The sequence below is a fragment of the Bactrocera tryoni genome, chromosome 1 (genome assembly GCF_016617805.1).
Source record: "Bactrocera tryoni isolate S06 chromosome 1, CSIRO_BtryS06_freeze2, whole genome shotgun sequence".
In the NCBI taxonomy this organism is placed as follows: Eukaryota; Metazoa; Arthropoda; class Insecta; order Diptera; family Tephritidae; genus Bactrocera; species Bactrocera tryoni.
Window position 1 is genome coordinate 79,316,517 of NC_052499.1, and position 24,606 is coordinate 79,341,122.

General features: G+C 38.9%; 1 protein-coding gene across 3 annotated transcripts; it reads left to right on the forward strand.

Annotated features, from left to right (window-relative positions):
* The first annotated feature begins 847 nt into the window (after positions 1 to 847).
* On the forward strand, positions 848 to 21,750 carry LOC120782222 (glutamate receptor ionotropic, kainate 2). 3 transcript variants are annotated; one of them, XM_040114385.1, is made up of 15 exons: positions 848 to 1,168; positions 3,379 to 3,545; positions 3,626 to 3,851; positions 3,923 to 4,113; positions 4,176 to 4,368; positions 7,340 to 7,497; positions 10,181 to 10,399; positions 10,667 to 10,873; positions 13,160 to 13,244; positions 14,901 to 15,177; positions 15,415 to 15,616; positions 15,686 to 15,908; positions 17,939 to 18,054; positions 19,131 to 19,280; positions 21,264 to 21,750. In XM_040114385.1, the coding sequence occupies exons 1-15, from the start codon at positions 1,033 to 1,035 to the stop codon at positions 21,486 to 21,488; spliced, it is 2,775 nt and encodes a 924-aa protein (XP_039970319.1). In that variant the 5' UTR covers positions 848 to 1,032; the 3' UTR covers positions 21,489 to 21,750. The 3 variants fall into 3 exon arrangements, with proteins under 3 accessions (XP_039970319.1, XP_039970320.1, XP_039970318.1); XM_040114384.1 differs by lacking the exon at positions 19,131 to 19,280 and adding an exon at positions 18,171 to 18,320 and having other exon boundaries at positions 849 to 1,168; XM_040114386.1 differs by lacking the exon at positions 19,131 to 19,280.
* Positions 21,751 to 24,606: the final 2,856 nt, after the last annotated feature.

Consider the following 24,606-nt stretch of genomic DNA (forward strand, 5'->3'; position numbering starts at 1 on the left):
TGGAAACGAATCATCCTCTATGAGCTACTCCAGCCTGGTCGAGCGCTTGATTCTATATTTTACTGTCAACAACTGATGAGGTTGAAGCAAGCAATCGAAAAAAACGACCAGAATTGATCAACAGAAAGGGCTTCGCCTTTCATCAGAACAACCCTAGACCACACACATCTTTGATGGCTCGGCAAAAACTGGTAGAGCTTGGCTGGGAAGTTCTGATGCATTCACTATTGGACTACCATTTGTTTCGGTCAATACAGAACTGCCTTTATGGCTTCAAGAGAAGCTTGTGAAGATTACTTGTCGCAGTTTTTCGCAGAGAAACCAGAAAAGTTTTACACTGATGGAATAATGTCTCTAGCAAAATCGCAAATTTACATATTTGGTTCGTTAAAGTTCATTATAAATAATAGGTTGTCAAAAAGTCTTGCGGTATTTTCGCTGAATCGCTGAATTGGTAGAAAGAGACCGGCATAGTAGCAGCCGTAGCATCGGTCAAGAGCTGGGTATGAGGCATCAAAAATTCATTTAAATTTCAATAAAAAAAATTCAATAAAAATGCCGCAAGACTTTTTTGACAACCCATTATAAAAAATATAAGTTGAAGTTTGATTAGAAATACGAAAAGATTTTTTTGTCTACCTTGCATATACACCATAAACTTTTCATAGATATCCGTACCATTAACATTTAAATGAAATATTTTCCAAATGCCGTTTGTTTACTTTAAAATATTCAAAATCACCCTGTCAATTTATTAATGGCGATTTTCACTTTCACTTCTCTTTTCATTGTTCAAAATTTCCTTGCGATTTCGCGATCAGTTTAGCTCTGTTCGTTCAACTGTTCGCGTGGCGCGTGTGGAGAGAAGCTTATTAAAATTTAACGAAAAAAAATGTTTTCAGTCTTAAATATTGCAAATAAATAAAAAAAGCAAGTCACATGCTAACCAGCAGATAAACTTGACTGTTTAATTTGTTAAAAAGTTTTTCGAAGTAAAATTGTGTAAATTTTCAAAACGAAAAGTGACACAACATGGCCAGGCCGTATAGACACAGCTTACCCCATTCTACGACAACAACTCGTTGCTCCCGCATAACTCTAATACTTTTGCTAGCATTAAGTTCCTTAAGTTGCTTGCAAATTGCAGCTTCGCAGAAGACAAACGTCGGTGAGTTGTATTTTGCTTTGGAAATTGTCAGGCATTTGTAGAAATATTTTTCATATGCACAATTTGGTTACGTAAAATATCTTGAAAAATCGGCGCTGCGCCACTCTTGCTCGGCGGCTCCCCAGTGCAATGCAGTTATTTGCGCCAAAGTGTTCCACTTAAGCAGCGCATCCAAAAACGCTTTGCTCTTCGCTGCAGCTCTCAAGGCACCTGGCATTTTGCGTTTGAAAACAAATAAACATATGAAAAAACAAAAACAACAATATCTAAGAATACATGGATAGACGCCAATCTATGGATAGACGCCAAAGTACCAAAGTAGTTGGCATTTGGCGCGACGCTGACGTTGTGATCGCTTTTGCATCGTTGCTGCGTCTTGCATAAAAACAAAAACAAAGTGAAAGAGGCTGGTGCATTTTGGTGGATGAAAAAAATAAGGCAAAATAAACAATTCGAACACAACAAATACAAAATGATGGGTAGTATTGAGTTGTTCCCTAAGTAGTTTCGTTCTTTTAGTGAAATTTTAACACGAACTTTTTATTGTGCAAATGATTTTATGAAATTATATATTCTCTATTTTGATATAATACTTTTTGCATAGATTCCTCGCTGCTAGAATTTTTGAAGCAAAAAAATGGGAAAAAGTGGCTTCTGACCTGCTGATTTTATGCGAAGATTTCAAAAATTTTGCATAGGCGGAAACAAGTTTTAGTCCGAAACCGCCTAGTCGAGAGAATATGGTGCGTTTAATAGCATAATCCATTAAAGCAGTAAAGCTTTTGGCGAGTCATCAAACGTATTGGAGGTCTCAAAATATCACTTCAGCTTTTCTGTTGATCAATTCTGGCCTCTTCTGTTTGAATGCAATCCGTTTTTTGGTTACTATTGGCCTTCGAAGTGGTTTAAGCTGGTCAATCCTCTTTAGACCATGATTTTTTGCGTTCTACCCTCTTGGAAATAACCCAGTTTTTGTCTCCAATAACAATGCGAATCAAAAATGTATCACTTCTTTGACTTCTGATTAGCAAATCATTATGGTTAATGTGACAAAGCGAATTTCCTTCCGTAAGAACATGAGGAACCTACATATATGCCAAGCTCTTGTAAACGGCCGTGTTAAAGAAATTTAATCTTTTAGTAATCTCTCGACTTGTTAAATCGACGATTTGCATCGACCAACGATATTATTTTATCCATATCGACTAAAAGAAGCCTTCCAGGACGTCGTGCGTCTTCAATATCGAAATTGTCGAACCAAAATTTTCGCCTTGCTTAAATCGAGTTTTTAACCTTTCGGTAAAATATGAACAAAATGATCTTTACGGTTTTCCACCTTCGCAGGGCAGCAAATAAAACCTATTCCGAAAAATTTAAGGCAATTTGCTTTGGACTCAATCTCTCGAAAAACATTGTTTTGAACCAATATTCAGATGAGTGTTGTAGGAGTCATGTGCAGAAGTTCACGCAAGTGAAGAAAGTTCTCTGATTGCCATTCACTAGGGAGTGGCCAGAAATGATTCTTTTACATATGGCTCAAGCAGCCCACGGCTTCCGGTCTTAGACCAAGTATTCTCTGGGTAGCCAGAAAATTTGATTCATAATTCGGAAATCCAAAGCAGAATAACTCTGAGTAGGCAATTGAGAAGTAATTCACTCATTATTTCCGTCCTGCTATATGGTGTAGAGGCATAGACAATGACAACATCTGATGATTCGGTCTTAGGAGTTTTCGAGTGAAAGGTTCTGCGAAAGATTTATGGTCCTTTGCGCATTGACCACGGGGAATATCTCATTTGATTGAACGATGAGCTGTATGAGAAATACGACAAAGTTGACATACATAGTTCAGCGAATTAAGAGACAGTGGCTACGCTAGCTAGGTCAGAAAGCAGAGGAAGACCTCCACTCCGTTGGAAAGACCAGGTGGAGAAGGACCAGGACAGGCCATCTTGCCTGTTGTTAACTCGGCTATAACCGCGTTAGCGCTTTCTACGCCGGTAAACAAGAAGAATATGCTATTGCTATTATTGCTTATATGCTATTTTAAACTTAATTAGTTCGTATAAGAGCTTTTTAATTCTAATATATGTAAAATATAGCGTATCTGTAATATAAAGCTGAGTTTCCAAAGTCACAAACCTTTCCTTCCAATCCATGTAACTTTTTTATTGAGACATCTACTTACATACACACACAATCTCTTACAGGTCTTATCTATGAAAGCGACAACCCCGATATGGAGAAAATATTTCAAATAGCAATCGACAAAGCGAACGAAGAGAGCGGTGGTGCGCTCGAGCTGCACGGCATCGCTGTGGCCATTGAACCTGGCAATGCCTTCGAAACATCAAAGAAGCTATGCAAAATGTTGCGGGTAAGCACAGTTACGCTACAAGTATATAATGTATGTATGTAATTGCTGCTATTCTCCACTAAATTTTCATTGATGTACAGCAAAATCTAGTGGCCGTATTTGGGCCCACCACAGATCTGGCCGCAAAGCACGCGATGAGCATTTGCGATGCCAAAGAGCTGCCATTCATCGATACACGCTGGGATTTTGCTGTGCAAATGCCAACCGTTAATTTGTATCCGCACGCCTCACAGCTGGCGGTGGCGCTAAAAGACTTGGTTGTGGCGCTGGAATGGACCGATACCTTTACAATCATCTATGAAACGGGTATGTACCCAGCAAAGTCGATGACATTGAAAGCTGTAACGTGATTGAATTTCGTAAATATGCGCCAACAGGTGAATTTCTGCCGACGGTAAACGAATTATTGGAAATGTACGGCACTACGGGGCCTACAATTACTGTGCGACGTTATGAGCTTGACTTGAATGGCGATTACCGGAATGTGCTGCGACGCATTAAAAATTCTGGTGATTACTCTTTTGTCGTGGTGGGCTCGATGGCTACGCTGCCGGAATTCTTTAAGCAGGTAGGCTTTGTGTGTTGAAGATGTGCTTTATTTTGTGGTAACATTTGGCGATTTTTTGTCAGGCGCAACAAGTTGGTCTCATGACTGATGACTATCGTTACATTGTCGGCAATTTAGACTTCCAAACCATGGACCTGGAGCCCTTCCAACATGGGGACACTAACATAACTGGCATACGCTTGGTCTCGCCGGATGAAAAGCTCGTGCAAGATCTTGCAAAAACTTTATACGAAACGGAAGAGCCTTTTCAAAATGGTAAGGAAATCATTTGTCAAGAAACGTTTAGAATTTGCCACACTCAAACATAAATGTGTTGTACCCATCTAAATCCATAAATTGTCTTGTCGGATATGTCAAAATGCGTGAATTAATGCGTTTAGCTCTTTCTGCTTGGGTGTCATTTCTTTATGATGGTGCATTCCAAAGAAAATGGTGTGATTCATTTGCGTACATCTGAAACATTTTATTTTCGACGCCTTTGGCGTTCTGATAAGTACATGGTCTCACTGTTCCACTGTCACTATTCCAAAATAAATCTCTATCACGTATTACACTTTCGTAGAAGACTACTGTCAAAACTTCAGTTTTAGCATATTTGGTATGATGAAACCTTCGACTCGCCGCATTGCGCATTTGCTCAATCAAATCAACTAGAGAGGCGATGAGACTAATTACGAACACTTTCACATTGTTCAAGCACAAATTTCACGTCAAAGTAATCACTAGTATTTGAGATACACGTCGTTTTGTGAGACTCTAAAAGTGAATTCTTCGATTTTTACTATGTCTGAATTTATTGAACAAAGAAGTGCGATACTGCACTGTCTCATACTACATTGGTTATTCGTGATCATTTCCCCACATTTTCAACTAATATCGTGCCGCAATCACCGCATTTGCCTGATTTGCCTCCGTGTAACTTCTGGCTATTCATGACAATGAATATAAAAGCCAAATCGAAGAAGGCTCTGATGGCCATCACGACGGAGGATTTTTCCAAGTGCTATGATGAAATTTGTAGGCATAAGTATATTGCAGCGGGAGGAGATTGAAGGAGATGAAATGGACAAAATTCACCTTTCAATTTGGTCACAGTAGTTTCAAGCCGATGGTACACAGCAGATGCCAAAGGACGTTCACAATAGTGGGGTCTTATCAGCGAACGTGTTCCGTGGAACGAGAAGGCAGTCCTACAAGTTGGAATACTGTTAACCATCGCTTTCTGAGATTCATAAGTTGCGATTTTTACTATCTGGGAAGGAAAGAAGCAGTCACAGAGCTCTACCATGCGTAAAGTGTGCCACTTGGCGAATAAAAAAGTAGTTTTGGACCATGACAGCGCATGCCCTCTACCAAATAGCTCAATCAGACTATGAATTTCCGCCGAAAATACAAAACACTGACTGTTTCAGCGACAGTCGGGTCTACGAAGCTGGAACGAAGCTGCATTCTTATCCGACCAAGGACTGTCGAACCGCCAGCATTCGTCCAAATAACTTCAGGAACATTTTCTCCTTCTACAACAACAACACATTTCTGCCTCATACAATGCAATCTCTCCAGTTTTGGTCCCACGCGACTTCCTGTTGTTCGAAACTTGGAAAAGGAGCTAGATGGACAAAAATTATAAGCAAAGGATGGCGGTAATCATCAGACTTCAGACTGTAGATTAGGAAAAAGTCTAACGCTGTAATATGACGCGATCCTGGGGGCCAATTGACCGATCCAAAACGTGAAATTATCATCTCATCGAAGTGTTGCCAAGATCACGAGCTTCAATTTCAGGCATCAAATAATCGGTTATCATGGCACGATAACGGTCACCATAGAAGACTACGTTCTCATCGGCATCATATTTGAAGAAATATGGACCGATAATTCTAACGAGCCACAAATCACACCAAACCATTTTTTTGTTGGGTGTAATGAAGAGGGAACGTCGGACCTTTTTGAAATTTTTCAAGAGCCCATAGTGCGAAGCGATATCGCTTGGGAAGGTCGGGCGGCTTCAGTTCATGCACAATCTATATTTGGTATGCTTTCCATTCAATGTCTCTTGTTTGATACGTCAGTCCGAGTTGCTGAGAACGGCGCCGAACAGACTCTCCACCCTCTCAACTACGGCAGTTATATGTTCTTCACTGCATACCGGACGTGGCCTACTCGATCAATTACTTGTATTGTCCAATAATGAATGCTGGGTCTCAAGATGGGTGATGTTGTTGCGAATAGTAAGATCAGTAGGCCGATTATGTTGACCATAAAATGAGCGTGAATTTTCGTAATAAATTTCAACGATTTGTAAACCTTTTTCAGGCTTAAGTCTTTCCATGATGAAATGTCACACAATATTGAACAAAAATATCAAAACAGCTTGACACGACTCATGCGTAATCTGTCACAAAAGGTCTATTGAAAAAGTACATATACTTTAATCACCCGTTAAAAGAAGGAGTAAATCGACATTTTTTCAAATTTTCATATACTTTTCTTTGTAGCGTAAGTACTTTTCTGATCGCCCTGATATAATCAGATATTTTCGAGATCTATTGAGCTTGTACTAAAAATTTCTAGAACAACCTTCACATATGTTTCAGTTATTCAAAGGCCTTTTCCTGGAATACGCCCTACTTAAATTCACAGATACATAGTTATACTACCACATTTGCATAATTTATTCTTCGTGATGTTATCTCACAAATTTGTGAATTTCGCACAGCCGGAAGGAAAATCTATGATAAATGATGCAATGCTCAACTTTTGACACACGATTACACAAACACACAAACACATATACAAATATATATACAAGTTTGCATAAACATACAAATAATCAATCGCATATATGTAATTTTTATAGAATAAGTGGACCAAGCGAAAAATTTGTGGAGAGGCCAAAGAAAACTACACTTTATTTATGATTATTTAATTATGTGTCACCGCTGCTGCCACCATTATTAGATGTGCTCTAGCACTTTGGCCGCAATAAGTGGCGCACTTAGGAGAGATATCAAAATTCCTCTTTCACGGAACACTTGAAATCCCACACACACGTATGCATACTCGTATACATATCCAACACACACATATCGAATATATTGCGACAAATGTAAACATTACAAATACATATACACAATTCCCACTTTGTTGTCGATACCCTCAACTGTACTTACACTTTATATGGCTCCACATTAGACTTGTATCTCTATGTCACTTATATTTGCAGTGTCGTGTCCTTTGACCACCAGCATGGCATTGGTGTACGACGGTGTTCAGTTGCTGGCTGAGACATTCAAACATGTTATGTTCCGTGCGGTGCCATTAAATTGTAACGACGCCAGCTCATGGGATAAGGGATACACGCTCGTCAACTACATGAAATCGGTGAGTTAATGGAGTGACAACTACTAACACGCACGCACATGCATGCATATACAATAACACATTTACAGTTAGTCGAGCACATAAGAAGTGTGTGTGCTCATCTTAAGCCTGAATTGGCTCAGCATAACACGCTGCTACTTCTACTTCTGTGCTTTGTGATTTCCGCTCGCTTTCTTAGCGACTACTTTACCACTCTTCACTTGACGCCTGACCTTCATTTATGGTATAGACGAAATCTGATGCGTTGGGGTAATAGCCGGTCTGCGTCGGTGTGCTTCGTTAAATAGTTCTTCTAAACGTGTGTGTGTTTATGTTGGCGAATTAAAATATACGGATTTAAGTGACCGACGGCATGCTTGCGGAAGAACGATATTCAGATTTCAGTTCAAATTATTATGAAAGTATAATCTAGCTAACGATGATTAATAAATTAAATACCGGTTGTCTTAAGATCACTCTTACCATGTTAAAATAAAATCCGGCAAATACTGGGTTTCCCAAGGGTTATGTTGACTATCAAGAACCTTAAGTGTTGTCTTTATGTCAAGTGGAGAGTTTTCTGTAAAGGCATTGCAACTAACCATTTCTGTGTTAGCTGGATGCTTTAGAAGGCGTGGTAAATCAGTTAAGCAATGCTCCGTTGGATGGAGTGCATTCGATCTTGAAGTAAAATTCTGCACAATCATACAAGGCTAAAACCTCACAGCAGTGGGTTTAAAGCAATATTCTCGGCTTACTAACTACAGATGGTTGGCCGCCTGTAAGTTCACATTTCAATCCATTGGACTAAAGACCTGAGTTGGAGAAATTTGGAGAGTCGCAAGAAATCTTTGATTCGAACAGCGTCGCCAATACCAATTTACAATATAACGGCCTGAATTTGTAACAGATCTTATGGAATTTGTAACAGATCTTATTGCAGGACTAAGTGGTTTAGATGATGATAATTACAACTTCTGCATGGTCCGGTCCAATTTCTTTGAGAATATTCGAGAGTAATATATCCCGACTATGACTTCGCTGATTGGGTTGAGTTTATGAAACACCAAAAGCACTGTCTTCCATGCAAGTATACCTTTCTTTTGTATTTTATCGTCCTATTCGCATGGAAAGTACAAGGCCTACCAACAAGAAAGGTTGATGATAAAATGAAATAAACCACTAAAATTTGATCAAAATGGGTTCTGAATTTTTTTGTTATGCAGATAATTTTTTGTCATTCATTATTTGAATAAAAGGTCGGCCGTCACGACTCTGTTTGCATATTTACATCAGATGATCCGGTGCAACATCTTGGCTGGAACTTCGGCAATACTGCGCTGAATGTTGTCTTCGAGATCTTCGAAGATTTCCGGTTCATTGGCGTAGGCTTTTGGTTTAACATTGCGACAGAGAAAGTAGTACAGTCGGATGATCTTTGCGGCCGTTTGACAGGTCCATTTCTCGAAATTAACAGTTTTACACAAATCCGTAAACAAATCTGTCCGCCACTAGCCGTCAAAAGCCGTGTTGTTTTAACGGTAATCTGTTTTCTGTTAGGGTGGTAAGGTTCAGAAAAATTGTCATCGAGGCCATCCGACGGTAGGTCCAGGAAACCTACTCTTTCGATGGAGTCGGACCATAGGGGTTAGTTGGGCATGCAAAGAGGCGGTTAGAGTAATACGGGGACTCGTTGCATGCTGGAAATACATATGATTGATATGTCAAGGTCGATTCTGCATAAGTAGGAGTTTAACCTGTTACAGTATCCGGAACGATGCTGCGCAAGGGTCACTCTTGATACTCGCGGCAACTCGAGCTCTTCGTTTGAAATGGGTGGTGGTTTGACTCCAAGTACGCCATTTAATGAGAGGGAGTCCGTGAAGGTGTATATGGGTCCACTGAGAATGGCAGTCAGTGCATGTCTGAAGTTAGTTGCGTTCGAAATCTGGTAGGCGTATTGTTTTATGTCGCCGACGTAGTTGAGAAAGTGCCTCTTGATGCTGTTAGGAGGCGGTTCCGCTTCAAGCAAATGATTGCAGGTATGATTTATACGAAAACACTCCAGCAGAAACTGCTTGGAGCGGAGTTCTTTATATTCCTTAACTAGGAACATCATGCGGGCTTCACTGTGCATATGTTCGATAGGAGATATTACGAGGCATCTTTAATAGTTCGGAGTGTTCTGACATTATTGTAGCTTTCTCGGCTGCGTTTCATTGCATACAGACGACCATATTGGCGCGGCGTAGTTAAGGACCGACCGGCCGATTGCCATGTATGTTGCCAACAACGTTCCTTTGCACTTTTCCCTTGTGCTGCCGGCTAGCAACTTGAGAAATTCGTTGCGGCTCTGTACTTTGACAATAATCGATCGGTATTCCGTATAACTTTTGTTTAAATACCACAGTGCATCGTTAGGAGGTAGTAACATGATTCCCAGTTCGTGTACTGGAATTAAAGACTTCACTTACGAATTCACGAACAGAGATACTTACATAACAAAATGTCGAAATGGACTTCCATTACCGAATCATAGACATAACAGGTTTATTCGAACTCTCCACTATCACAAACTATTTTCATTGCCTCAACTACCATTTCATCTACTAATAAGTACTTTTTATAAGTATGTATGTATGTATGTATATGTTTATCTACACTTGTAAGCGCTTTAACGCTCACATTTTCAATACACTTTCAGCTGAGCTTAACTGGACTCACCGGTGAAGTAAAATTCGACTACGAAGGTTTGCGCACCGACTTCGTACTGGACGTTATTGAGTTAACTATGTCGGGTATGCAGAAAATAGGTGAATGGAAGACGGAGGACGGCTTCTTCGCTAATCGACCGCCGCCAAAGATAGTGGAGGTGGATCAGCGTTCGTTGGTGAATAAGAGCTTCGTGGTTATCACAGCCATAGTAAGTGTTGCTTTCACAAGTTCACTTAGCACAAGCTTAGCAGGCACATGCAAACTTTGCTATATACGAACACGTGTATGTCTGCTTAACTGTTGCACACGATGATTACTTTTCGGTTGGTAGCTTAAGTTGCCTGGCAACTGGCTTAGTTAAAGTTGCAGATTTTCACATTTTTCCTTTCAAATTATTTTCTTCTACCTTTTACTTATGTATAACGGTATATATTAATTCCTATTAAATTTGTTATTTTCGTCTCCCTACACTCAGAGCGAACCGTACGGCATGCTGAAGGAGACGCCTGCTAAATTGGAGGGCAATGATCAATTCGAAGGCTTCGGCATTGAGTTAATCGAGGAGCTGGGCAAGAAATTGGGTTTCACTTATACTTTCCGTCTGCAAGTGGACAACAAATACGGTTCGTTCAATCCGAAAACTGGCAAATATGACGGCATGATGCTGGAAATAATCGAAGAAGTGAGTAGCCGTTGACACACGTTGAGGCAGTCGTCTGTCTGATATATTGCATGCGATTTTATTTCATAATATATTTTTATTTTTTTTCGTCTTTCCTGTCAATCGCCGCTGACGAGTTGAGCGCATTTATTTAAGTAAACAATATCCGCACCGTTATGTGGTTCCATATTTATTTCAGCATGTAACTGTATATAAAAGCCACCAACAAATTGAAGCGATTTATATGATTTATTGCGTGTGTATTGGTTTGAAAGCCGGCAGCTTACAGGCATAAATAACAAAAATTTATATCAATAAGTCTTCGCCTTAGCTAAGTGGGCATAAAGCATATTTCTACCGTGATTTCAAGGGACCCATTTGTGTGTGGTTGATATTGAAAATATTTTAATGAGCAGATAAAGTTATCAATTCCTCTTTGGGAAATCAAATGACCGTCATTAACATAAATGGCTTTCGTTCATTCAAAATCATATACAGCAGTCTATATTAATCTTGCCACATTTCCCGGCGCTTACCGAGTAAGTCATTCAAATGGTGCGGCTTTTGTCAAGCTGAGTGAGTAAATACATATGTATGTATGTGTCTTATATACACATACATGAATACAGCGCTGAGTTTGTATTAACTTGTATAGAATTAATGCCCAGTAGGAAACTCTGCATGTTATGCAGCTACAGTTCCGATGAACTTACGAAAGGTGCTAGGCGCGCCCGAAGTCCTTAAAAAGTCCTAATATTGGGAATTATTCTGGAAGTAAAGAAAATAAAACTTAAAATTTTTTTGGAAATTTTCTTATAAAATTTGGGTCAAGCCTAGGTATCACTATTTTAAGTGTGCTTCTACAGAAAAGCTGAGAACACGAGTTATCTTACCAAAAAAAAAAAAAAAAAAATCTAAGTCTATAAATTTCCAGATAAACCCCTTAAAAATTTTACGTGCTAAGCTTATGGCACGAATCCTTCGATTAGGGATGGAAAAGCGAACATTTCTTGTATAGGAATATTAATTTTATAGATTTTTTTTTTTTTTTTGAATAGCTCAATTGACATATTCGATATAAGTTTCTTGAATGACCCTTAACTTGAACGAAAAGTCAGCGCATTCTGTCGATGATTGTATTATTTCTCTGGCAAACTTCATATCTTCTCTCTCTTTTTATCTTTTAATAAATATTCAAACTACCGCTTGACAATGAGGCACATCATATTAATGGATATAATATCCTACAGGGTATATTCTCTAGTACGTTTACTGTTATAAATATATATTACGTGCTTGGCCGAAAATGTTGCTTAGTTGGTCAGCAAATCTCCTATATTTTATCAACATAATACTTCGTCTCCGCATTTCACTATGCAGCTTTGCGTAATTAATTCAACCACAATTGCGGTTGGCATTTATTTTCATTGTATTACCGAGATATTTAGTAAATGATGAATAGCTTATCCCAATAAATAACCGAATTTGTGTAGATGCAGCATTCATGGTTTGTTAGAGGTAACCAAGTAAGCCTCAAATGCTACCTAGATAGTCTGTTTGCATGTTGTCTAAGAGTACCTGTGACGGTGTACTTTCAGTACAGTTTTTCATCAGAGTCTGAGTTGAACTTGGATGTCTGTTTATCAGCATTGAATGGTCTGATTGAGGTGAATCCGCCAGTACTGTGCTTCATCAAAGAAAGAATTCCGCCAGAATTCCATTTAATATGAACGAGCTCATATAATTCCATTTTTTTTACATTCGCATGACTTTTTTCAGTTATAGAATACACAATATGAATAATTTAGTGAACTAAAAAGTTACCAGGTCAAGTTTCCCTAAGAATAATGTGCACTTTGAAGACTGATTTTAATATTTATAGGCTATACAGAAAATCGTACCTCTGATGAGGTTCTTATAATTCCAGAGTCTACAGTTTTTTGTAATTTTTATTATTTTTACTTAATTTTTATAATTCTAGTAATAAGTTTCGTGTATCACTGGCTTCCTACGAATGAAGAGGTCTAAAAATTGTTATCTGGGAATGCCGTACACCATATACCTACAAAAATACTATACTTACATATACCTTGGAAGTGACGCAAATTACTCCCAATACTTATGTACCTACACAAACCATGTATTTATATACTTGGCTTACCAATGTCCAATCCCTTCCAAATAAATTGTAAATCCTAAATAATCAAGTAAAACAATTCAAATACATATTATATATGTATGTGTCTGTATTATAAGACATTTCTCTAAAGCTTGAAACTTTCTCATTTATTTATTTTTTCATATTAGCGAGCTGACATGGGCATCACGGACTTGACCATGACATCCATACGTGAGGAAGGCGTAGATTTCACTATACCGTTTATGAACTTAGGTGATTTAAGAAAGGTTTAATTCTACAGTCTATCAGTCATAAATCATTAACTCGTGCACATTAATTATTATAAACCTACAAATATAATATGGCAAAAAAAGTATCCAAAAATAGCCATTTTCTTAGGGTGAATGTAATTAAATTCCCCGGGCAAATGATATTTCAAAAAAATTTGTTGATACATGTGTCCTACCGATGCTAGTAGGAGCGTCCTTAATTACTATGCCAAGTATGAGCACGATCTGTCAACCAGTTTGTTAATAGAAGCTGCTAAAGTCAGCTTACCTCTGTAGTGTGCTGTGATTTTTAAAATGGATAAAAAGATCGAACAAAGAATTTGTCACAAATTTTGTATATCTAACCGAATTTCGTGTGCAGAATCATTGTGAATGTTGGAAAAGGCTTACGGCAATTCAGTTTTATCAAAACACAAACCTGCGAGTGGTACAAAGCCTTCAAAGACGGTCGAGAAATCATTGAAGACATGCCTCGTTCGGGACGACCTTCGACCCCTTCAACTGAAAAAAAAATATTAAAAAGTGAATGACATGATGCTTAAAAATCGTCAGCTAAGTGTTAGAGAGATGGCAAGAGAGCACTACATCTCTCGCGAGTCCGACCGAATGATTTTAGTGGATTTTTGGATGAAATTAAACGCGTTCTTGTTCGAATCGTTCCGACAAAGCTGAATTTTTTCAAAAAGATTACCGTAAACAGTTTTCTTTGAACATGCTTGATCGTGCGAATTCCGATCCCACATTCAAGGAGAGCATTATAACTTCCGATGAGACATGGGTTTATGAATTTGACATGCAAACAAGTCAACAGTCAGCGGAATGAAGTGAAAACTCGAGCAGAAACCAAAAAAAACACGTCAAAGCCGTTCAAAAATCAAGGTGACGCTTGTTGTTTTACTGGATATTCGTGGTTTGGTACATCATGAACTTTTTTCTGAGGGACAGACGGTCAATAAGGAGTTCTATTTGGTAATATTGATCATTTCCGTGAGGACATCCGTCGAAAACGGCCTGAATTATGGAAGAACAATTCATGGATTTTTCACGATGATAACGCACCACCGCAACAAGTCTCCATTGTAACCAAATTTAAAGCCAAAAACGCAATAAATACCATCGATCAACCACAGTATTTTCAAGATTTGGCTCCGTGTGATTATTTCTTGTTCTTTAAACTGAAATTGCCGCTCCATGGAACCCGTTTTCAGTCGATCGAAGAGATAAAACAAAATTCACAGAAGGAGCTGAAGGGTATCCCAAAAAGTGCTTATGGATAGTGTTTCAAGGACTGGAAGAATCGCTTCATCAATGTATTACATCTGGTGGGGATTACGTTGAAGACGAAAAAATAAATATTAATGAACAATAAAATGTTTTAAGACTTTTTTACAACAAAGTAGTTTTATTTGAATTACGGCAAATTTTAGCACATTTTCGACTCCAGTTTACTTATCGGTTACGCATGTATCAACATCTTCATATAAGCATAAGCGTATGCTGGCTGAAAAAGTTGAACCAGCTTACTTTCGAAAAAAAATCATATTGCATATGCTCGAAACGGACACAAGTTGCGTCCTTGAACTCAACAATTCATCTCTCTCATCATCTCTAAGTAACACTGCATTTTCTTGCCCAACAGGTATCGCCATTTTATTTCGCAAACCGATGAAGGAGCCGCCGAAACTCTTCTCATTCATGTCACCATTTTCGGGCACTGTTTGGATGTGGCTGGGCATCGCCTACATGAGTGTCTCACTCACGCTCTTCATTTTGGGACGCATCTCACCGACCGAATGGGATAATCCGTATCCTTGCATTGAAGAGCCCACAGAATTGGAGAACCAATTTAGTTTTCCTAATTGCTTGTGGTTCTCCATCGGTGCACTGTTGCAACAGGGCTCTGAATTAGCGCCAAAGTGAGTACACGCCTAACGGCTACTTGTATGTTCGACTTAGTATGTAAGTAAGCATGTAGATAAGTGAGCGTTGAGCACATTTACAGGTATGCTTTATATACAAGTAGATTTATACAGATGGTACGTTGAGCCACCACAAGCACACAACCACATTTGCATATTTGCACATTGCCGCTTTTCGCTTTCACCAAAGCGCCGGTGTACTTTTGCCATCAAAGAAATTAATTTTGTTTCCAGAGCATACTCAACGCGCACTGTGGCCTCAATTTGGTGGTTTTTCACGTTGATTTTGGTCTCTTCGTACACCGCAAATTTGGCTGCTTTCCTGACGATAGAATCGCTCAGCAGCCCCATAGAGAATGCCGAGGACTTGGCCAACAACAAGGGTGGCGTTAAATATGGCGCCAAAGTCGGTGGCAGCACGTTCACGTTCTTTCAGGTGAGCTTCATTTAGTGGTGTGTGTGGGCGTCTAACGTTAATGCGTGTTGCACATATTTACTGTCATAGGATGCTAAGTATCCAACGTATCAGAAAATGTATGAATTTATGCGCGACCATCCGGAATATATGACCTCAACCAATGCGGAAGGAGTGGATCGTGTGGAAAATGAGAATTACGCATTTCTAATGGAGTCAACCACCATTGAATATATCACCGAGCGCCGTTGCAGTTTGACGCAAGTCGGTTCACTGCTCGATGAGAAGGGTTATGGCATTGCAATGCGAAAGAGTAAGTAAAGAAATGGAACTTAAAAGTTCAAAACCAAAAACATACCATTAATTAAGTTTTCTTTGAGAGAGTTATCTATAAACTAAGGAAAATATAATTCGAGTTTGCTACAAAAAAATAAAAGAAGTCAAGTTCTGAATTTCTCAATTACAAATATTAGGCAGCTTACTAAAACAGCCTTCTTCGCTTCGCCAAGCGTTAGAGAGTAGCGAATCGAACACATTATTTCAGCTCCTCAATAAGGCGGTAATGAGAAAGAGTCCCCGAAAGTACTTGGATTGAGGGTCCAAAAATGGGATTAGGAGTGGTACATCTTTGGTATAAAGAAGGGGGTTAATGTAGACGATTATGTTTGATGCAGAAATTTTGAATTGGGGTTCAGTAAACTACGATAGAGTGGCTGGATTTAGAAGAGGAATACTTATCTCCGCAGCTGAAAACAATTTCGAAGCTTGTTATTTGTATTATTCGCAATAGTTTTGTCTAAAATCTGTAAAAAAAAAAAATTGGCAGCACTGAAGAACGCAAGTTTGAGTTTTATCCCTATAAAACTTGTATCAAACTCCGAATCTGTAAATACTTTGAAAAATGAGCAGAGCCCAAAGTTACAGAAGTGTGCAATGGCAAACTAAAGCCAGCTTTATTTCTACTTCCGTTAAAAGCAGCTGTTTACTTGATTCTAGGATCGGAGTAGCTTAACACCGGAGATGAATTTTTGAAGGTCTATTCGTATATTACGGGTGATCCATTTTCTGAAACTTTAAACTTAATGCGAAATGGCATTTATTTTTAGAACATTACCTCTTCAAAATGTTAACCGCGGCTACATCTCAAATGGTCCGTCCGTTGAGTTCAATTTTCGATGACTCGTTCGAACATTTCGCCTGGTAACTGGCTAATGACACGCATTGTCTTTTCTGAATGTAATGGCAGCTCTTGAATCTCTTCAGGTTGCTCTTCATCTCAAACGAGACAAGTTTGCTTGTTTACATACCCATTGAGCAACTGAACAACATTTGACTTGAAACGTCGATTCTTCTTGGAACTTTTCAAGAACCCATAGAGCGAATCAATGTCGTTTGGGAAGGTCGAGTCATTCCATACGTTAGTACTAGTTGCTACGAATGGAATATCTACGGCCTTCGTGTACACACTGCTATATTTCCTTCAGTGCGAGCTGAACTTGGTCTATTCGGTCAAATATTATCCAATAATCAATCATTGCGAATACTCGTAGCACGCTCTGTAGGCCGATAAAGTTGAACGATTTGTAAAGGGGTAGAGGGTCAAAAAAGATATGGAAAAATGTACGTCTACTTGGCTCACCCGTTATTATAAAATTTTGATTTGAAATTTGAAGCTACAAAAGCTTTTAAAGTTTTTAAAGGCTGAAAATAGACCGAGTAGATAGCTGATATAATTTTTCAAGAATTAAAGTAGGAAACACATCATTTGGATGAGATCTAATATTATTTTTGACGTGTTACATCCCAAAATTGTCTCAGAAAAGGTAAAAAGGACGGACTAACAAAAAACGTTGTTTCATTAAAACACTTGTTAAAGAAGTAATAAAGTAATTTACTATTTCGGAAATTCCAATGAAGGGAAATATAGATATCTCAACTTAATTGCTTCTTTTCTTTTTAAATTATTTTCGAAATTAATGCTTTCAAAAATGAAAAACCTTAAGCCGGATTTATATGGCTGCTTAGGGGATATGTTACAGTTCTTTTTGGATTTAACCGAGAGCTACGCTTTCACAAACATTTACGTCGATGAGGGAAATAATATCTAGGAGTACAAGATGAAGTTCCCTGAGATGGTAGCATATCATAGAAAACCTGCTCTTCTCTCCAGATTAAAACATATTGAGTACTAATTTTTAGGGTTTGAAATTAGGAGCTTAAAACTCAGAAGAAAACAAATGCCTTCATTATTTCAGATTCACTAATATTTTTTAAAGCGAAATTCAGTTGAAAACACTACAACAAATACTTAACCCTCCAAAAAAATCTTGCAACACATTACAGATTGGCCCTACCGTGATACGCTCAGTCAGGCTGTGCTGGAACTGCAGGAGCAAGGCGTCCTTACCAAAATGAAAACGAAATGGTGGAAAGAGAAACGTGGCGGCGGTGCATGTTCGGTAAGTGTTCAGTTACCAAACTAATAAAGTGCCAGCTAAAATAAACTACGGAAAATAACCAAATATTGTGGCAAGCAAAATAAAGAGGCAATGCTAAAATGCTATTATTTCCGAAGGATACCAGCAGTGAGGGTGGCGCAGTGGCCTTAGAGCTAAGCAACTTAGGTGGCGTTTACTTGGTGTTGATTGTAGGCTCTTTCTTTGGTGTGTTGGTCGCATTCCTTGAAATGGTATTGGGTGTGAAGGAACGCTCCGATGAGAATAAGGTAGACAGACCGAAGAAAGCAGAAAATCGATATTTGAGAATTTATTATAAATATGCGCCAATGCTTTCAAGTCCTCCAAACAGCATTTACATACACTACATAGGCGAATGCACACAAAGCAAGCATTTTCTCAGAGTTATTTGCATAGTGCTGTTTTAAGTAGTGTTCAAAGCTTCCACACTGGTGGTAGTAGACGTAGTTTGTAGTAAAGTTGTTGGTGTGAACCAGGCAACAGCTTGTAGTGCGTTTTACTCGAAGCACTTGAAATAAACTCTGTTTTATAGCATTTGTAGTCTTTATTTATTATTTTAATATATTTTCTTTTTGTTTCACTGCACTTTGCACACTCTCATATTTCAATTTAAGTTTACTTTCGTTTTTCCACCATTTATTTACTGCTTTCTCCAACGCATTCTGGCGAATTTGGTTGAAAACAAATACGAACCATCAAACGATTTCCACTTCAATACAATTGATGTATCGAAAATGTAATATAAATCCACAACATCAACAACGTTACCGAAAACGACACGCTTCCATTTTTCCTTTGCTCTGCCGTGGACACTCGATACATACTCTCCGCTTGCGTTTACCAAACACCAATCTGCATACATACATATGTACACACCGCAACAACCTTGTCTTGCCCGCCTACCATCGCCGCCATGCGATCGTCATGATGCATCCGTCCATGCAAACGCCATCGCTGAACCATGCAACTAAATAATCAACCAACCAACCTGAACAACAACCAACAACATCCCAACCAATCGAACACGCGCCCACTTGGCGTTTTGCGTGCGTTTGCAGCAAGAGGGCGAGAACGACGGCGCCGAGGAGTTGGGTATCGCCAATTTGGGTGGCGTGTTTTTTGTCTTATGTGTTGGCAGTGTGTTCGCCAGCGTCTGGGGCTTATTGGAGTGGCTTCGTCATGTTTATGGAACAGCGCGTCGCAACAAGGTACACGTGTGGCAATACCATACTTACACCTGGTATATGAGTACCGCAAGGTTGCTTGAAAAGACTTCGATTTGTGCTTCTTATTAATTTTTCGGATTAGCGCAGGCTGGATAATAAACAAGGCTAATTAAGTTGAATGGAATTTTATACTTTAGCAACATGTTGCTACTTTTGTTTCTTTAATGGTTGTTTGTGGGGGTGAAATTAAACTTCATTTCTAGGTTTATAAACAAAAGTAAAGGGTGATGCAATTCGAGTTTTCCTACTTTTTTAATGAAAAAACACAGAAACTTCAAATTTAATGGAGAATGTTTATCATCATTCGAAAGAACAGTCTTTGCCATTTATTTTTTTAAGATTATCTCTATAAAAAGTTGGCCCCAGCTACGTCTCAGATGGTTCATCCATTGAGCTCAATTTTCTATGACTCGTTTGAGCATTTCGATTGGTAACTGGCGAATGGGCTGAATCGAAGCGGGATTGTTCACATACATGGTTTGGAAAGTAATAGGAGTGATTTTCTCCCGCCGGGACTGTGATTCGGAGCATGTGCGCACAGACTGGATTCGGTAGACGGCGTTCCTAGCTAACGAACGAGCGGTTGGTCAGTTGTCTCCGAGCACCTGGAAAGTCAGAACAAACATTTTCGCATGAAATTTGTTCCTCCTAGGCAAATCGTCAACGCAAAGTTTTACGTGGAAGTCCTCAAGAGACTCCAACGAAACGTCAATCGGGTCCGAAAAGACATCGCAGCTGATTGGAAGTTGCACCACGTCAACGTTCCAGCTCACATCGGCTTTCTTGTGAACACGTAACCAAGGCCGGTAGGACTTTTTTTGTTTTCTTGCATGAAAAGGCCGATAAAGGGCAAATATTATGTAGACGACAGAGTTCCGCAGAATACCTTCCGTGAAGCCTTCAATGCTTAGAAATCGCACTGGCTGCGCTGCAGTCCTATTACTTTTCGGAGAATCTCTGTAGAATATAGATTTTACAAATCCCCACACGTTCTTGGTGGCCAATCGACGGAAGTGTTCTCTCAATAAATCTATTGAGTAGTTCGATGTGTGGGAAGTGGCGCCATCTTGTTGAAAGCAAATGTCGCCTAGATCACAAGCTTTAATCTCAGGTATCAAACAATTATTATCGCGCAATGGCGGTTACGTTCTCACACCACATCAAACCGTTGGTTTTTCTGGATGAAATGGCAGCTCCTGAATCTCTTGCCCTACGTTCCAAATGCTGAAATTTTGCTTGTTTTCATACCCAATGAACTAGAAATGGGTCTCATCGCTGAACAAAATTCGGTCCGAACATGTCAGATCTTCTTTGAACTTTTTAAGAGCCCATACAGCGAAGCTATATCGTTTGGGAAGGTCAAGCGGCTTCAATTCTTGCACAAGCTGTATTTTGTACGCTTTCTATTTAAGATCGGTTTTTTTATTCATTCATTAGGTCTCACTGCCTCTTAGTAGCCGCAGAAACGTAACACTTCGAGCTTTTATAGTACTTTCTTCGGACTTATTATAAAATATTGATAAGGACTTTGCCAAAACTTTTCAAGCAACCACCATGCATGCCTTTATGTGTGCTAACTTCGTGAAACAAATTAATAATTTTTCTGGCTTTGTTGTCGTCGATGATGTTTTCTTAAAAATTATGCAAATATTGTACTTTTCAATGCAGGTTTACTTAACAATTATGTCAATTCTGTCTGTGTGTTTTGTAAGTAAATAAATAAATATAGCATGTCACCACATATTTACATGCGCATCAGCCTAAAAACCCCGCTTTCACCAGCACTCTGCCACACTCACCCACTCACTCACTCAGTCTCGCTCTAAGCACACACTCACTGCTTCGCTTCGCTTGCACCCACCGAGTATGTGTATATATATTTGTGCTTATATATTGTATGATGTATTAGAGATAATCTAATGATTTCTTTCATTTATTTCTTTCCGTCGGCCTTACTACGCGCAGGTGTCCTTCAAGGCCGAACTCATCGAGGAGTTCCGCTTCGTTATGCAATGCTCCGGTAACACAAGACCCGTAAAATATCCAAAGAATTCGAGTCGCAGTCGCAGTTCTCGTTCCCGCTCACATTCTCGTTCCAGTTCGAAGAGTTCTACATTGTCCGTAGATTCTTTGCCGATGGATGAGAGTAAATTACATCACATTAGCGAGCACACCAAGCACGCCAAGTAAGTGCACGGTGCACGGACAGGAAACAGGCTAAAGTGAAAGTTTTAGCGTCGTGTCTTTAAATGACTTGACTTGAATTTTTACTCTTATTCGTATTTTACCGTTAAGTATGCTGTTTATTATATTCGTTGTGCGGCATTTACTTTAAGCTGCTGTGCCATAATAACACTTTCACGAAGGGAGTTTGTTGCCGTTATTCACTTGTATGTTTTTTTAAGTATAAATTAAAGCGTTTACTGAATATAAACCCAGTTAAAAATTAAAATTCGGATTTGATTTTAAAATGTTTTTATAGCAAGGCATAATTTTAATACTATTGAAAGTTCTTTGCTAGCTCTCAGCTACCCGATTCAGAGATTCGAGAGCTACCATTTCATCCAGAAAAAACAACGGTGGTTTGTGAACCAGTGGAATCATCGATCCATATTTCTTCAAAAATGATGGCGTCGAGAACGTAACCGTATTCATATGATAACCGATTATTTGATGCCTGAAATTGAATCTCGCGATCATGGCGACATTTAGTTTCAACAAGATAGTCACTTCCCACACATCGCATCAATCAATTGATTGTGAGTACACTTCCGTGAGCAGATAATTTCACGTTTTGGGCCGGTCGAGTGGTCACAAAGATCGCGTGATATCACACCGCTAGTCTAAGGCCTATGCAAAATGTCCCGCTCGATCCACTAGTTACCAGTCGAAGTACGAACGAGTCCTTGAAAATTGGACTCAACGGATAGACCATCTGAGATGCCACGATCAACATTTGCAAGAAATCATCTTCACAGACTAAATGCCAAAGAATGTTTTTTCGAATGATAATAAACATTCCCCATTAAATTTAAAGTTTCTGTGTTTTCTCTTTAAAAAAGTAGGGAACGTCGAAATGGATGACCTTTTAAATGAGCGAATTCCTATGTTGCACTAATACTAACGGACAACCCGTCCGATAAGGAGAGTTAAATATAGTTTGAAGATTTCAAAATATTTGTTTTTTGCCAAATTTGCAAATCTTTAAATTCCACATATTTTCTTGCTTTTGAGACACTCTGTATTATTTAATATAAAATTTCTTTCCGGAGATTTCGCACAGTGCTTAGCAAAGTCATGGAATATATTTTTTTTATTTGGTGTGAAAGCTTAACATTTAGCTTTTGAAACTTATTAAGCAAAAAGCTTTCAAAAGCCACTTAAGCACAACATTGACTAAGAAGTAAAAGCTTATGTTTCCAAAAGCTCCAAGATGTTTTGAAGCACATCACATACAAGTACTATATACGAATACATAACGTTTTCATTGAGAGACTTATGTATACGTATACTTACTTACGTATAGCCGAAGTCCCTGGACTTATACACACACAGAGAACTATGTTAGTGCCTTAAAAACGAAAGAAGCATCAGCCACTTATTATTGAATTCTTTCTAAATCATTTGAGGCTTTAAATATATCCACTTGTGAATTTCTAAAAAATAATTTTTTTGTTTAAACAGTGAGATCTCTATAATGCGGATATCTCAATTAACCGTGCACATTAACTGGTCCCAACACAATAACACCGTTTCCATGACAGTAGGCTCTTCGCAACCGGAACGGACCCGAATATATATCCGGCCAAGGACTGTCAACTCGACAGATTTCTGTCGCTACAACAGTAACAAACGGTCTCAATATTATTTGATGTTTATTAAGGACAATATATTAAGCGGACAACTCTGTTAACCGCACAGAAAGGCTAGTTCTGCCAGTGTCCATTATGGGAGATTTCACTGTTTATCGAATATACAAACATAATTAAATTGGAGAATATGTTCTATGGGATATTCGTCCGATTGAGACCGCTCGAAAATATATACTCACTTTAAGTTGTGGATATTGCCTGCAAGTCTATGGCTGTGAAGAGTGCTCTAAGGAACTCTAAGGCACACTTCTCTGCTCACATTCCGTCGAGGGATATGTGGTTGGAGTGAAGTCGCTGGAGGAAAGGTGTAATGAACTTTTTCACGGATGTAAGGAGCTCTCTGATAATCCTAACTTAAGCCAATGTAGTGTTTTCCAGGCAAAGGTGGCTGATATCGAGGTGCTCAAAGAGGTGAGCCTTCACTTCGACAGTAGAGCGGCAATACTAGCTCTGAGTTCGCTAACTGTGCGCTCAAAGCTAGTCAAGGCGTGGATGTCCTCACTTGAAATTGATCCGGATTTTATCGGAAATCATCTTCAGCGATGAGGCTCATTTCTGGCTGAGTGGCATCGTCAATAAGTAAAATGTGAGTTATTGGTTGGGCAGCAATACTCCATAAGTCACCATTGCATCCCGAAAAAATTACGGTTTAGTACGGTTTATGGGGCGGCAGCGGCATCTTCCGTAATGATCAAGACCGGCACGTTACTGTGAATGGAAATCCCACGAATTGGATAATATGGACTTCGAAAATATGTGGCGCCACAAGCCACACAGAGAATGTCACAATCGATTTATTGAAAACCAAATTTAGTGAACGTGTTATATCACGAAATGGCCCAGTCAATTGGCCGCCTCGGTCGCGCGATTTGACGCCGTTAGACTATTTCTGTGTGGGCTACGTCAAGTCTATGATGTATTCCCATATGCCAGCGATGATTGATGAACTTTGTACGAATATCGAAAGCGAAATTGCAGCAGTATCGGCCGATTTATGCATGAAAATCCTCGTAAATAATAATAATGCCATCGAATGTACCTTCACAGGAATAAAGAATTTTATTGATATCCCAAACCGTTTTTATTTTTATTAAAAAAAACTTATGTAGCACTCTTATTGGAAAACCCGTTTTTAATTAGGTTAAAATGAAACTAAACACTCACCTCACACCTACGACCACTGTAGAGGGTTTTGGTTACTCAACCGGTTAATAAATGTTAGCAATTCTAAAGCGGCATAAATCAAACGCTGTTTCAACGTTTTCAGTAATTTTTATTAGTTTCATCCAAATATGCACATTCAGTTAGACACTTAGAAATGGAAAAGGTATTTATTTCACGCTCACAAAGTTCTGCTTCAAATATCAGTTACAGTAAGATTTCATTTTCATATTTAAACGCTAGTTTTATGTCATATTTTTTGATTAGCTTCTCAA